Below are 16038 nucleotides of genomic sequence, written 5' to 3'. Positions count from 1 at the left end.
AGTTGTGTGTTTTTAGAATGCCCACATCACCAAAGCACCCTTTTTCATATGAGTGAAAGTATCTCTTGAAGCCATCATAAAATGCTTCTCTTAAACTTCAGAAAGAGTGGAACCAAAACAATTTGGGATGGATTACCTAGCTTATTCTAAGTATTTCCCAGTGAAAGACAAAATAACAACAAAACCATATTTGTAGGTCTAGTCTAGTCTTTCATCCTGTAATTTAACTTTATGTTCTTTTGTATCAGTAAATCCTCCTAAATAAAAAAGGAGGTTATAATCAGTTAACAAAAAAGGTGAATTTATATACTGGAAGATAATTATTTAAGAGTCCTATAGACCCTTTAATATTTAATTATAGATTATAATAGGAAAAAATACATTTTTGATATTAAAAAAATAAAGTCTCAACATTAATGATGTTATCAGTTTGCTAATATAGCTAGGGGTGAAAGGGATGACTGTAGGAGAGAATTAGGGCTGGAAAGTATTTTGGAAACCATAGGGCCCACAGAAACACAATCAGTAGCACTCTCTGTTAAGTCATGGAGTCAATTTCAGTCTTGCTTCAAGCCCAGCATCCCATCTCATCCCAAGTTCCCCCAGCCAGTACATTGCTTATACCAGCTTGATCAGGGAGCCTGTCGATGGCACTTGTATATTTTACAATTACCATTCCAGAGATATGATGAACCCTGGAGTAATGTACTGTACTTGGCAACAACTGCCTCAGCTTTTGGGCACATATGCTTCAAATCTGAGAATATCATAGATATATATGGGAATCTTTGTAGAGATCTCTGAGGCAAGCTGGTATTTAACACAAAAGCAAACCCATTTGGAGCTAAAACACTTTCCATTAGGCAGTTTGGCGGCTGTTCTACGAGGCAAACTCACTGTGCTCGACGGACACATTTCGATTAAATGCTGCTTTGTATTCCTCCAAAGATGGGAACAATAAGGACGTTTGTCAAAGGAAAAACTGCAGCAAACGATTTCATGTTGAACATCTGTACTCTGCAGTTCATTGTTTGCAAGAGTTTATTGACCATAATTTTGATGCATATAGGTTTTAAAGAGTAATAAACTGCATTTATCTTGGGCGCCTATCATTTATTTGAGTCTTGGCTTATTTATTTCCATTTTTCTGGGCATTTTATTTATTTCGGGATGCTGAAGAGATGAAGGAAAAGATGTTTTTGAAAAAGGAGTTTTTGTTAGCTCTGCAAAATTGATGAGGAAAGACAATGTTGCCACAAAAAGGATTAAGCAATTGAATTGAAAAATGTAACACTAAGCATATTATATCTTTATGATACCTTTCAGCCTTAAAGATCTCAAAACAATTTATAAACTTTAAGATCACTCTCCTAACTCATTGTCCATCATATCAATCATAGTGACATTTCCAGAGTGAACTGTAGCAGCTGTTAATTAGCAAAGTAATTTAAGGATGGTGGAGTTAGAAAACTAATTAATGGCATTGAGAATGGGATCCTGAGTTAAGTTGCCTTCTTCCACTTTAAAAATGGATGGCCTATTGTTAGAAGACGTAAACTTTCTTTTTTTTTTTTTGCATTTTATTCAAGGAAACCACAGTGCAAGCAACCCAAGTTGCTAAATCAGGGTAGCCTTTCTCAGTCATGATTTGATGCATTGCTGTGGTCCTGCTCTATTGGCCTAACTCTGCCACTACATAAACTACAGATCCCTTGAATAGAAGAGAGTCAGAACCTAGAAAGTGACCACCTATAAGATAACAGACTTTCTTTCTTGACAGACATTTAATAATAAAATAATCAACATATAGTAGTGGTTAGGAATGCAAACTTTCAAATCAGGCGGATGTGGAGTTATAATCTGAACACCGAGTAATTTCACTTCCATAAACTTATCTATCTCCTGTTGTGTAGTTTATTTAAAATGATGTATATAAAGCACATTATCTGGCCTAGCAAACTTTCGATTACTGTTGTTATTATTATTCTCTCTTGGATTATTTGGCTCCAAGATTTATCTAAGAAAAGCCTGATGGATTTCATAATCTCTTTCATTAAATCTTTTTATTTTCCATTATTGTCCAATTGCCTCTTTACAGAGAAGACTTGAAGAAACTGCTCTTGAGTAGGTAACTAACGCTTTGTGTTTCTGTGTTTGTTTGTAGGGTGTACTCAGGCAGAAAGTCAAGATGGTTATGTGAGCTTCTCCAACCTGGCAGTTTTGATCTCTGGGTCAAATTGGCACTTTATTTTTACTGTCACTTCCCCTCCAGGTAATATCAGCAGAGTATGTTTCTACTATCTGTTTCTTTTTTAAAAAACAAAAAATAGCCCCTTCTCTTTCACGATGGGAAGAGCTCCTATCATGAATAAGAAGTCGTCACAGCTTAGAGAAAAAATTCACTTGGTTATATCATTAAGGTTTGAAAAGCAAGAACACATGTAGAAATTAAGCTCCAGAAGAATTCTGGTAAGCAAGGATCCAAATGTACATTTTCTTCTAGTTGTTAAAATTTACTTTGAATGCTTTTCTTAAATTATTATTTAATATTTCTCTGACATGTGGTGGCATTTGGTTAGATATTAATTAGAACATTTCAACTAATAAGAAGAGTCATGGGATATTGAGTTTATATTACGATTTCTGCCCTCCTCAACCACTGCCTCCTCCCAACTCCATAAATGGCAATCATATCCATTCAAAATCCTGGTACTTTAGAAGTAGAGATATATAAGGTGTGTATAAATTGTCTATATGCTCCAGTTCTTCTTGACAAAACCTTGAAGTCTTCCCCCTTCTTGACAATTTTTGCTTTATTAGAAGGCAATACTACTCAATAAGTTTGAAGTAGATAACATGTTAATTAAACTTCAAATGAGCCCATGCAAAATACTCCTCTCTCATTTCCACAAATAATAGAGCCAAGTCTTCTCCTGCAAGAATGTAAGAATGGAGGTTTTTGTTTTGTTTTGCATTTTTGAGGGTTTTTTTTGAGAGTATAGTTTTTGACATACTCTTTTTAAAATATTGGGCTCTAATAGAGACACAGAGTAATCCACTGGGGTGGAGGAGGGGGAAAGGAGATTTAACTCTTCCATTTATTATTGTGATTTACCAGAAAAAAAAAATTCCTTAGCTAAGAGAGTATGAAAAGAATTCTAAAAATGCTAACCCCACATTTGAACTAAAAAAGTACAATTGATATTTGTAATCAGTTATTGATTTGGGGCAGAAAATTAGTCTGATGTGAAAGCCATGCAACTGTGGAAAGCCATTAATACACAGGTGTGATAATGCAAAGTTTTATGAAATACATTTGAATAATCATTACTGGATTTAAACCAGTTAGTTAATGGAAATGGCCAGAAGAATCCCATATTTTGATGTGAGATATCCAAAGCCCAACAACAAATGTTTAAGTAAGTCCACATATTAGTTATCCCTCATGAAACTTAAATTCAAACAGTCATAGTGTACTTCTCAAAAAGTGAAAAATATGGCTCTTGTGAAAATATATAATGAGTATTTGTCAACAAATTTTTTACCTCACAAGTGAGGGTACCAGGAAGATGGCAAATCTGGTTTAAAGAATATTTGAGATTATCTCAGTAAAACAGTAAGCATAAGACAAAGAGCATTTGAGAGATATGGATCACATAGCCAAGCTGAAATAAGTTTGCCACATTGCATACAGGACAATAAAGCTGTAACCTTTGAGATGACATGTCTATTGATACCATTTGCACCTTTACTGGAGCAAAATCATTTGCAGTTTACTAATTTACAAATTAACAAGACTGGGCATAATTAATATTAAAAAATATGTTCCAGGGAATTTGATAAACTTAAAGTCTCCGGTATGACATTGATCAGATCAGTAATCACTTTTATCCCTTAATTCCAAATCTTGGGCAATTTTTCTGCTCTTACTGCTACATAGCTTCAGGATTACCTTCTGAGGTCAAATATATTATTATCAATTTTAATTTTGCAAGGCAAATAGCCTTTAAGTACCTATGAAAGTGTCCTTATGTTAAGTATAGATCCATGGAGATCCATGTTCAGTGTTCTTGACCACGGGATTTCCAAGTATATATTTTGAATGGCAATCCATACAGAGCTGGATATTTTGACCCAGATTTGCCGGATTTTTTAAAGGACCTTTGTCCTTTAATTTCTTCATTGGTAAACTAAGACTAATTACTTTATCATATTTATTGTAAGGAATAAGTTATAAAGCCAGATATAAAACGTGGTGTAGACAAAAACTTCTCAATAACATGATTTTGTGCCAGCCGTAGTGTTCATGTTTACTACACTACTACTTTATTTTAGGTTTCACTATAACTTATAGAAGAGGCTAACTGAAGAATTATCTTGAGAAGTTTTCCTTTTAGGAAGCCTAGGTGGCTCAGTTGCTTGAGCACCTGCCTTTGGCTCAGGTCATGATCCTAGGATCCTGGGATTGAGTCCCACATCAGGTTCCCCAGAGAAAGCCTGCTTCTCCCTCTGCCTGTGTCTCTGCCTCTCTCTCTCCATGTCTCCCATGAATAAATAAATAAAATATTAAAAAAAGAAAGTATTTCTTTAGCATTTTTCCTTAAATTAATCTTCATAATTCTCAAAACCACATCTATGAGGTGAGGCTCTGTCAGAATGAGATCTACAAGCTTTGCGAAGTGGCAGTATCATAGCCAATGAGGTTTATCTGAGGCGCGATTATTACTAATAGAATGATATTTACAGTCTAAATTAGAGGAGAATAGATGGAAGACAGAAAGTCATATGTCTTAGAAGAACAAATCCTTACTCCTATTTTAGAAATAATAAAATTTGAGAAACTGAACAACTAAAGGTCTGGCCAAATGTGTATGGGACCCTCACAAGTCTTTCTAATATGTTGACTAATCCAGCTCACTTATTCAGTATAGAGCGTCCTGAGGCACCACCAAGCGAGAAGGCCTTCTGTGTATTTATTCTACTGGCTTCCCAGCTAGCCAATTTCTCTTCGTTAGCATTCCCATGATCTGGCTGTGGTTTCTCTGATCATTCCTTGGAGCCATGGGAGCTTGTAGGGGATTCTCAGGGGCTGTTGGGCTGAAAAGAGTCTGAGGGAGCCAGGGCTGCTCCTGGCCACCAAATCCAGAGAAACCCTTGTTGTCATTGCCATTGTCATGCCTGGAATACTCTTTCTCCTGAAATTCACATGACTCCGTCATCATTTCACTCAGATTTCTTCCCAAAAGTTCCCTCCAAAGAGAGGCCCTTTCTGCATCACTCAGGCTGTACCACCACTCTTCCCAACCCTGCTCCATCTCCAGTCACTCTCTGCCAGCCTCACTTTGGTCTTCATGGCTCTTACTGCTACATAGCATCAAGGTTATTGGGGTATTTGCTTGTTTGTCTACTGCCTATGTGCTCTGCTCCCCCCCCCCCCATTAGAACCTAAATCCCAAAAGGAACAGGAATTCTGCTGAGTTCAGCGCTATCTCTTCAGAGTGTAGAAAAATCTGGCACAACATAGGCACAATTTGTTTATAAGTAAGGATATTGAGATTATGTCAAAGATTACATTTTTGTAATGTTCTTCTGCCAGAAATATTTGAAAGCTGGTGGTCTATACCCTTAGATTCATATACATCTAAAGTGGATTCACTGACTTTAGCCCATCTGCCATTATATGTGTTTGAAACTCTTCCACAGCCTGATCTTCTATATCTCACTTGGTTCATGCCACTTCCCAGCTCAGAAGTTTTCCTTCTTGACACCTCATTGCCTTCAGAATATGGTCAAGGATCTTTTGCTGACATTTACTGTGCATCAAAATTTATCTCCAATGCTTTCCAGCATTAATTCTGAGTATTTTTCAGCATTAATTTCCTAAACCATTGCTCCTTTCTCCTTTCTGTCTTTATTTGCCTAGGCTTCAAAGCCCTACTTAAATATTCTCTCTTTTGGGTTGTTTTCCCTGACCATATTGATGAGAAATATCCTTTCAGAAAAATTGATTTGCAATATTCTTTTGGCATGTGTCACATTCTGATTTGTATTATAAATGTTTGTACATATATCTCATTTTATCTAGTAGCTTCTAAATATCTTCAGAATGAGAACAATAACTCATCCAGTTAGCAAAGTAAACAATCACTGAGCAATCATTTGAAAATGGATAAAAGCATGAGGCATTTTGTTTTACTTCTGCAAAGCCCTAGTAAAATCCACCCCCTCATCTCTAGGCTAGATTTATCTTATTCAGATGCTCATAAAAAGCAACTAATTAATAACAAATAAGCCAAGTATGTCTCAAGTATAAGATGTACACACAGGAGAACCATTTCTAGCTAATTTTGTTATGGTAGCTTTGGGACCAAGTCAGCCAGGAGTCAACAGACTGAAAACCTGACTGTGACTTTCAATCAAATTATCAGATTCAGCCCAAGGAAAGCACAGAAAAGAAAAACACAATGTCTCCCTGAGAAGAGAAAATAAAAATTCTTTTTTTGCCTGCATTATGCAGATGAAAGCAGAGGTTTGGTGTGGGTTGGTTTGTTTTGAAACAAATCATAGGCTATAACTAACTCATGTTCATAGGCAAACTTTTTTTTTCTTTAACTTTTCATTTTGTATTAAGTATAATTGACATATGATAAGCTATACATATTGAAAATATACAGTTTCATAAATTTTGATGAATATATACTTCCATGAAACATCTCCACAATTAAGAAAATGAACATACCTATCACCCTCAAGATTATACGCAAATTTAAAATTTTAAATTTAAAAATAATATACGTTAAATTAATTTTATATGTTTTTATGGATTCAAATACATTAATAGATTCATGTAATTACCACTACAATCAAGATATAGAACATTTCCCAGAAAAACTCCTTTATTCTGTTCCTCTGTCCTCACATCCTCCCCTGCCACTATGATTAATGCCTGACAATCACTTACCTGTTCTTTATCAGTATAATTTTGTCTATTCTACAATGTCATATAAATGGAATCATAAAGTATATACCCTTTAGAGATGGACGTCTCCCACTTAACATAATGCCTTAGAAGTTCATCCCAGTTGTCACTTTCTTACTAATAGTTTCTTCTTTTTTCTTTCTTCTATTTCTTTTCTCTTCTTTTTTTTTCTTTTTTCTCTCTTCTTCTTTTCTTTTTTATTTTCCTTCCTGCCTTCCTATGTTCCTACCTTCTTTCCTTCCTTCTCTTTCTTTTTCCTGCCTGCCTTCATTCCTTCCTCCTTCATTCCCTCCCTTCCTTTTTTGGTTCCTTCTTCTTTTTCTTCCCCCTTGTTTTTGGCTGAGTAGTATTCCATTGTCTGGATAAACCATAGTTGGTTTATTCATTCCTGTGTTGAAGAACATGTGGGTTGTTTACTGGTTTGAGTGGTTACAAATAGAGGTGCTATAAATATTTGTGAACCAATTTTGTGCACATAAACATGCTTTTATTTTTTTAGATTTTGTATGCTTTATTTATTTTTAAGATTTTATTTATTTATAAATAAAGCACAAGCAGGAAGAGCAGCAGAGGGAGAGGGAGAAGCAGGCTCCCTGCTCAGCAGGGACTCAATCCCAGGACCTGAGCCGACTCAATCATGACCTGAGCCGACTGAGCCACTTAGGTGCCCCAGATTTTGTATGCTTTAGTTCAAAATAATAATGGAATGAGAATGAAATTCTTCAGACTATTAAAGAATTTGAGACAAATTCTTAGAAAGATCCCATCTCTAAAGGAACTTGTCCACTTTGCTCCACCATCATGACCAGAATGGCTTTATCTATTTGCCACTACTCTACTCCTAGTTTTTCAGGTAACAAAATTCTCATGAACATTAGCAAATTCTCCTGGCTCTATGGTAGGAGTCTCTGTTCCCCTGTTTTGATGTGTTACATGCCATTTTTTAAATAGGATACATACGTTAGAGCAAGTAGTTTCACACATTCTGGAGCTGAGAGCATTTCTGTTCTAATTAGTGGAACATGAGAGTGAAATTGAAATTTTGCATTGGTGGAAAAGGTAAGTCTGAGAATAAAAGGAGAGAATTGGAAGAGTGCCCCATGAATAATGGACAGAATTGGAAAGAACAATTGCATGTTATTGTTGGAATTGGATTCTTGTAGTTCTTCAGAAATACAAATTTTGGATTTATTTTTGGTTCATTTAATCGCTTAATTCAATAAATATTTGTTGAACCTACTAAGCGGAAGATATTGTTGTAAACATATCTCTTCCAACATATTTTTATTATATCAGCATCTTTTATCTTATTAATATGTTATTATTGTTTTTTTTAATAGGGGCCAATTTTACAGCTCGATCAAGGTCATTCACTGTCTTACCTGCGGCTCCATCAGAGAAGTCAAGCATCATCTTGGCTGTTTCCCTATGCTCAGTGGCCTCATGGCTGGCTCTATGCTGTCTGGTGTGCTGTTGGTTTAGGAAAAGCAAAAGCAGAAGTATGTAGATTTTGTTTTTAGAATGAAAATATTGGTGGGGAAATGTCATCATGTATAATATAGTAACATTTCTTTTTCTTCCCCCAAAGAGAAATTTTTATGAAAGTGCAACATATTAAACCACATGGAACCAAATTATTCAATGCATACAGTAGAGTCAAAGATTACCTAGCCTTAAATAATAATAGCAATAATAGTGAAAGCTCATATTGATTGAATATTCACTATGGACCAGGTAGTAAGTACTTTATATGCATGGATTTATTTAGTGTTCACAAAAACTCTATGAAGTAGGTATTAAATATTATGTCTGTGTTATGCAGGTGGAGCATGATATACAGTAAGGTCAAGTAACTTGCCCAATGTCGCATAATCAGGAAAAACTAGACAGTTTGGCTCCAGATCCCATTATGTTCCACTGCTTGGATAATCCTCCAAAAAGTATGTTTAAGAATCAAGGGGAAGGGAATCAAAAGAAGGAAGAGAATGCTTGGTGGGTTTTTTTCCCTCTAGGAGCATGAAAACTATATTCTTGGACATTCTCCCAGAAGCAAATAATTTCTTTTAGGCTGGAGACATAGAGAACACTGATGGAAAGGAGTTCTGGAAAAGAAGCTTATTTTTTTTTAAGATTTTATTTATTTATTTATGATAGAGAGAGAGAGAGAGAGAGACAGGGACACAGGCAGAGGGAGAAGCAGGCTCCACACAGGGAGCCTGATGCGGGACAGGATCACGCCCTGGGCCAAAGGCAGGCGCTAAACTGCTGAGCCACCCAGGGATCCCCTAAAAGAAGCTTCTTTTTATCTTTCTACATAGAAAGCAGAAGTGAGGGAGATAGGGAGGCAGACCAGGTAGTGGAAAATCACTTACTCCACCCAAATAAATGGGGGGCTGAAACACTTGTGATATTAGGAGATGCTAGGAAACCAAAGTGATAAGCAAGCATGAGTACAAATGAGGTGAAGCAGAGAGAAAGTCAAAATAAAGAAAAGAAAGAGGGAGAAGCATGGTACCAGAAATAGAAGATTCACCAAGCTTGGGTTTCTGAGAGATGCTGAGGAAGGGAAGCTCCAGGAGATCCATTCTTTATTTTGAACAAAGTATCAGCATGATATCCCCCTTCTCTCCCTGTCTTGATGGGGCTGGGAAAACTGTCTTTCTCAAGAAGAATGGGATTTCATTCTGGGTTGTCACCTGTCATTTGTTGAATGCAGGTTTTGGTCTTTGCTTTTAAATCTAAATGTGGTGTGTGTGTGTGTGTGTGTGTGTGTGTGTGTGCACGCACATGCATGTGTTGCTTTCTGGTTTGAAAGCAAAGATCTTTCATAAGTTTTAATTTCATGTGACTCTGTGAAATACCCTATTTATTTCTTGTCCTCCATTTTACAGGTATGTGTATCAGCAATGGAGGGACTTCCCACCTAGCTCTGCTCACCCCATCTCTTCACTTTTGTTCCCTAGTTACAGAGGAAGCTTCTTCCTGCAGTTACTAACATATCATTACTTCACTATCCTCTTTTTTTGCTCTTTCAACTTTTCAGTATCTGTGGACACATTTCTCTGTATTAAATTCACATACTTTCCTGACTGGATGCAGACTCCTAATTTTCTTTACAAAAATGTAAAGAGATCAGGAAGCACTTTATGAAAAAATGGTAGAGTAATCAGTTCTGTATGAGTAATTTGTATTTTCTTCTTTATATCTTTCTGTGTTTTTCAATTTTCTATAATTAGCATTCATTACTTTAGAATAAAAAGTATCATTCCCCATCTTCCTCATGAAACAGAGTTCTCTGATTCAGCTGTACGGTCTATGTCAGCAGTATACAAAATTTTGATCTGGGGACCTTATTCCACTTTCAGTAATTATTAAAAACCCAAAAAGAATTTTTGTCAATGTGTGTTCATAGATTAGTATTTCCAAATAAGAAGTTAAAAGAGCAAATGTAAAATTTATTCACCTTAAAATAACAATAATACATGCATGTTAACATAATTAACATTATTACATTTAAAAATTATGTTTTCAAATATATATAATGAAAAGAATGCCATTTTTATAAAACTCTTTAATGTCTGCCTTAAGAATTGACATTTTTTTAACATTTTTAAAGAATTTATTCATCTTGTACTTTCAAGCATGCCATTCACCTCATCTCTCATACAAGGAGTATGTGCTCATGTGTTTGACAATTTGGGAATATTAAAACAAATTGAGAGGCCCCTGAGTGGCTCAGTGCTTGAGCATCTGCCTTTGGCTCAGGTCCTGATCCCAAGGTCCTGGGATGGAGTCCCGCTTCGGGCTCCCCTGCATGGAGCCTTCTTCTCCTTCTGCTGGTGTCTCTGCCTCTCTCTGTGTCTCATGAATCAAAAAATAAGCTGGATTCACTTAGCAGCTTCTGCATTACATTTGCTGCAACGTATTGTTTTTTGGCTGAAGTATATGAGGAAAATTCAGCAGCACACAGATACGTAATAGAAGGGGAAGAGTATTTTAATAGACTTCACAGTTAATTGTGGGTAATCTTCTTTGATACTGCACCCAAACTGGCCAAGAGATAGTTACTGAAAGGTACATCTTGATGTACTTTTTGTACTTGGTTACAGGAAAAACTACTAATCTGTCATGTTCTTTGAGTGGAGATTTATCTATGTGTGATTTTGAAACATTATGCTTTAGCCATTTGGAAAATATTGTATCACTGAGTTATAAAAATCTTCCAAATACTGACATACTTCACAGTATAATTTTTTAAAAACTGCATTTGTTAAACTTTAATAATTAGATATCTGCAAAACGTAAGCTGTCCAAAATTCTAAATTTGCCATGAGAGCTTGAATTTTATCACTGGCAGCAAATATTGTCAGTTGTTTCATAGAAGTTACAGGCTGGTCATTCACTTTAAAAAATCTACCAAATATCCAAGTTTGAATAACCAGAATCTGTCTTTTGTTCTTCCAATTTCTTTCAACGTAAAAATGGTGTTCGGTGAAAAAATCAACTATTTTATTATTTCTATTTTTTTTAAAGATTGTATTTATTTATGTAAGAGAGTGAGTGAGGGAGAGAGAGTAGGAGGGGGCGTGACCAGAGGGGCACAAGGAGAAGCAGACTTCCCACTGAGCTGGGAGCCTGATATGGGGCTCATTTGGGAACTCCAGGATCATGACCTGAGTTGAAGGCAGATGCTTAACCTACTGAGCTACCCAGGCACCCCTAAAATCAGCTATTTTAGCTAAACTCAGTCACTAAAGTGCTTTTCCATGAGAAAAATTATCATATGCCATGGCCTGGCATCATTTGAAATTACATTACAATTTTTATTGTCTGCCCTCCAAAGTAGAATAAAAGCTCTGTGAGAGAAAGACTGAGTCTTTCTTACTCATTGTCTTTCCATTGCCTAGAACAGTTCCTGGCATGAGAAATGTATATATATTTTTTATTATGATATTTAATAAATAAATGAATAGAATATAAAACATCCCTTTGGTCAAAAGTAGGAGTCTTTAATCAAATCACACAACTGCATGAGCTCTATGGATTGTTCCAATGTCAATGTCTTGGTCTTGATATCATACTACAGTTATATAGTTTGTTACCAGTGGAGGAGGCTGGATGGGGGTGCATGACTTCTCCCTATATATTTCTTTGCAACTTCTTGTGAATCTATCATTAATTCAAAATAAAAAGAGTTAAAAAGAGCATTGTAACAATCCATACCACCTCAATCCAGTGAAAGCATAATATGAACTGTGAGGCACATGATGTAATTTTCTAGTATCTTCTTAACCTAATATATCAAAATTTATTTCAACATGGAATAAATTAAAAATACTAGATATTTTACAGTTTTTCAAAATCAAGGGTATATTTTATACTTATAGCACATCTTAATTTGAACTAGTCACATTTCAAGTGTTCAGTAGCCATATATGATGGCTGTTGTGTAGTTCAGTATGACACCTCAAAGTTGCCGGTAAGTATATGAGATTGTATTTCATTATTCCTTAAGCTCTGAATACATTACATGCATTTTAGTGTGTGTATATCACAGTCATTTTGTTGAGACATAGAAGAGAAACGCCTTAACACTTAGGACCTGTTTACGAATAAAAATGTCTTATTCTAAAAAACAAGAAACATTCACATTTTTTTCTCATTAATTTAGAAATAAAAAGTGAAGATATTTCTGAATTCAAGACTAATGATCAAAAGAGTCATATTCACATGTCATCCAAACACCCAAGATCACAAGAGACTAAAAAGGAAGACACCATGATGGGAGAAGGTAAGCTTGGACAGTAGGAATGATTCCCACAAGAGACACCTATCATGGATGAGCTGTGGCCTCCTTCTCCCCATGGCTGTCAGTTTCTGAATCAGTTTATTTGTTAGTGGCTTCTTTAGTCTTTGTTACTTCTTCTCAAGGAAATTATACCCCAGCCTAAGAGTATACAAGTCCCGCTGATTCACTCAGCTATTAACCTATTATTCAAGCTGACGTTCATATTTTTTTCTTAGGAGATGATAATTGGTTTAACAGTTGAATTTGCTACATAGAAAAAGGAAAACTAAAGTATAGGCATATCATCTTTCCCTTAGCTATTGCAAAGCTGCCAATCTGGCAACATTATTGAATTTGGGAAATAAGACAGTGGAGTTGCCAAATACCAACTATGCAAATTAGATTGAATATGGAACCCTTAAGAAATGAGTCAGGTTTGTTAAGCTCTGCTTTGTTCTTTAGTCATACTTTTAGCAAAATGCATTATTTGCTTACATTGTACATTATGCCAGTTGATTTTACTTGTTATGTTTTTTAATTGCCATTAGAATTGGTGACAAGCAAAGAAAAGGTAAGCGTTTACTTCAGACCACTGCTTTGCCCTTGTCCTTCTAAGACATAGAAAATAGGAAGATAATAGAAGACAAGATGGATTTGCAGAATATGGATATGGTGTATGAAAAATATTCATATAATTTCCATGGATCTGAAACACTTTGTAGGCTTTACTCTAAAGAAAATAATATTTTTATTTATTCTAAGCAATAGTGAATATTCATGATATTTTCTGCTTGAGAAAGGAATATGATTCCAATGGTTCTAGTACCATGTTTAACAAAAAAGTAGCAATTCAATGTTGTTCTGCCTCTAACTAGTTCAATGAACTTTGGGGTGTGTGTGCGTGTGTGTGTGTGTGTGTGTGTGTGTGTAAAATATCAGTTTGTTCTCCTGTTTGTATTTTTTCACATGGAAAAAACGAAGTTAATTTTTTAGAAATGTCCCAACAAATTAGCCAGCCATACTCCAGGCTAGACCTATACCAGAAGATGGTAGGAGGTTTAGAGTGAGTGGGTATGAGAAGAATGAAGAGAGAGAAAGAGACAAGAATTCTTTCTGGATTCCATCTAAGACCATTTTAATTTGGTTTCTAGAAACCTCTTGTCCATATTATTGCAATCAAATTCAGGACAAGTGTTCAAAAATGCTCATGTGAAATCAGCACTGCAAAGAACAGCATATTCAGCTGCATTCTTAAGCAAACAGCAAGAGTGATGCTAATCTCTCCCTAATCTAATATGGCTATCTACATGAATCTCAGTTGCTCTACTTAAATTAACTACATTAAGCAGTCCACAATGCCTGGGTGTTTTATTAAGGAACATTTTTTATATGGTGACTTATTAATAAATTATCAGGAATGAGATAAGGGGCAGGGTTCCTGTGGAAAAGTTTAGATTGAAGAGATGGGAGTATCAAAGGCCATTTTATTGGGACATCCAGGTTAAAAATAGAAAGATATGTTATCCAAATCCTCCCCTAGGGATCATAGCAGATTTGTTTCCTTATTTTCTACCCTTTGTCCAAATCTAAAGAGCATCCGTTCCAAGGCAAGTAATGATGCATCTCCTACTTTTCTTCAGGAATTATTACCAGCTATGAAACAATTAATTACTGCTAGCTTTGAATAAGTTTGGTTTTGTTTCAATATTTCCATGGCACTTAAGCTTCCCTTTTTCCTCTTTTTCTAAACTCTTGGCCTTTGCTGATCAAAAGATTGGCTCTGTCTCTCATGAGCACATTGCATTCACTAAGTACTATCCTGGCACTAAAATTATTTAGCTGGTGGAACTGAGTGTTTCCACTGCCCAGTAGATTCAGACTGTAAACTCATCATGTTATGGCTTTTATTAAAAATTGCATGGATGCAGTAGGGATGGTGGAGAGTTACAATGGAGAAAGAAAAGAGTGGTGCATATATTCTTCATATTTTACTGTCACCAGCCATACATATAGAATCATCTGAACCAGACTTTAATATTCATAATTGTGCTCATCACTCTGCCAATCAGATCTAATGAATTCCCAGCATTAGCCGGAAAGCAGGAGAATGTGACAGTTAACAGCATGAAAATCAGGAGTCAGATAGAGCAAGTTTAATTCTAACTATCCTATGGCTTGCTTCCTGATCTCAAGGAAGCCAACTATCCTCTCTGTGTCCATCAGCTCCTTCACTGGTAAAGTGGCCATAATAATACTGCCCACACTTATAGTTGTGCAGATTAAGTGAGTTAAGATTTGCACTAAAGTGTGCAAAACAATTGCTGGCATATTGTATGTAATATATATGTGTTATTTATTTTGGTTCTTCTTGTTATTTAAGACTCAAAGCCTTCCAAGCCTGACTCCATCCTATCTTTGTAATCTTACTTTGCAATTCACCTTCCTGCCCTCTGCTCATACTCCCCATACTAGCTCACTCATTCTGAGATGTGTCTAATATCTTCTCATCCATTTGCTTGCACAGTTTCTTCCAGCTGGATTGTTTATCTTCACCTATTAAAACCTTCTAAAGCTTTTAAGCGCCACTAAATACGTGTGTTCTTTTTTTTCCATAAAGTCTTTCCCAATCACTCCTACTTCATTGAAAATTAGTATTTTCCTCTTTGGATGACAAGAACATTAAATGTGTACCTCCATGGTAGTACTTGCTTTTTTAAGAATGTATAGATAGATAGATCTTTGTTCCTACAGGCCAATGGCCCCTAACCAGGGTAATTTGGGCCCCCAAATAGGGTGGTCGCCTCATCCTGGTTATCCCAAGACTTTTCCAGTTTTAAAAATCAAAGTCTTGTGTCTCAGGAACTCCCTCAGTCCCAGACAAATTGGGATAGTTGGTCATCCTACCTCCAGAGGACATTTGCAATGTCTGGAGACTCTTTTTTTAGAGACAGAATGAGCACAAGAGGGTTGGGTGAGGGGACAGAGAGAGAATCTCAAGCAGGGTCCACCCTCAGTACAGATCCCAATGTAGGGCTTAATCCCAGGACCCTGAGATCATGACCCAAGCTGAAGTCAAGAGTCAGATACCCAACCAACTGAATGACTCAGGTGTTCCTGTCTGGAGACATTTTTATTGTCACAGTTTCACAGGGAGGGGAAGATATTTCAGGCATCTGGTGAGAAGAAACCAGGGATGCTATAAAACATCCATAATGCACAAACCACCCTACAATAAAGATTGTTTGCCTCAAGATGTCAATAATGTCAAGGT

At 36.1% G+C, this 16038-nt stretch overlaps 1 protein-coding gene and 1 pseudogene across 1 annotated transcript in view; both read left to right on the top strand.

Moving 5' to 3' along the window:
• PKHD1 (PKHD1 ciliary IPT domain containing fibrocystin/polyductin) overlaps positions 1 to 16038 on the top strand; it is a 469885-nt gene that overhangs the window by 439423 nt on the left and 14424 nt on the right. The window contains 3 exon segments of the mRNA XM_038554300.1: positions 2165 to 2272; positions 8320 to 8478; positions 12651 to 12770. Of these exon segments, the coding sequence (XP_038410228.1) occupies positions 2165 to 2272; positions 8320 to 8478; positions 12651 to 12770 (387 nt within the window).
• On the top strand, positions 4669 to 4789 carry LOC119874371 (annotated as a pseudogene).

The sequence above is a fragment of the Canis lupus genome, chromosome 12 (genome assembly GCF_011100685.1).
Source record: "Canis lupus familiaris isolate Mischka breed German Shepherd chromosome 12, alternate assembly UU_Cfam_GSD_1.0, whole genome shotgun sequence".
NCBI classification, from domain to species: domain Eukaryota; kingdom Metazoa; phylum Chordata; class Mammalia; order Carnivora; family Canidae; genus Canis; species Canis lupus.
This window is presented reverse-complemented; position numbering and strand designations above follow the sequence as displayed.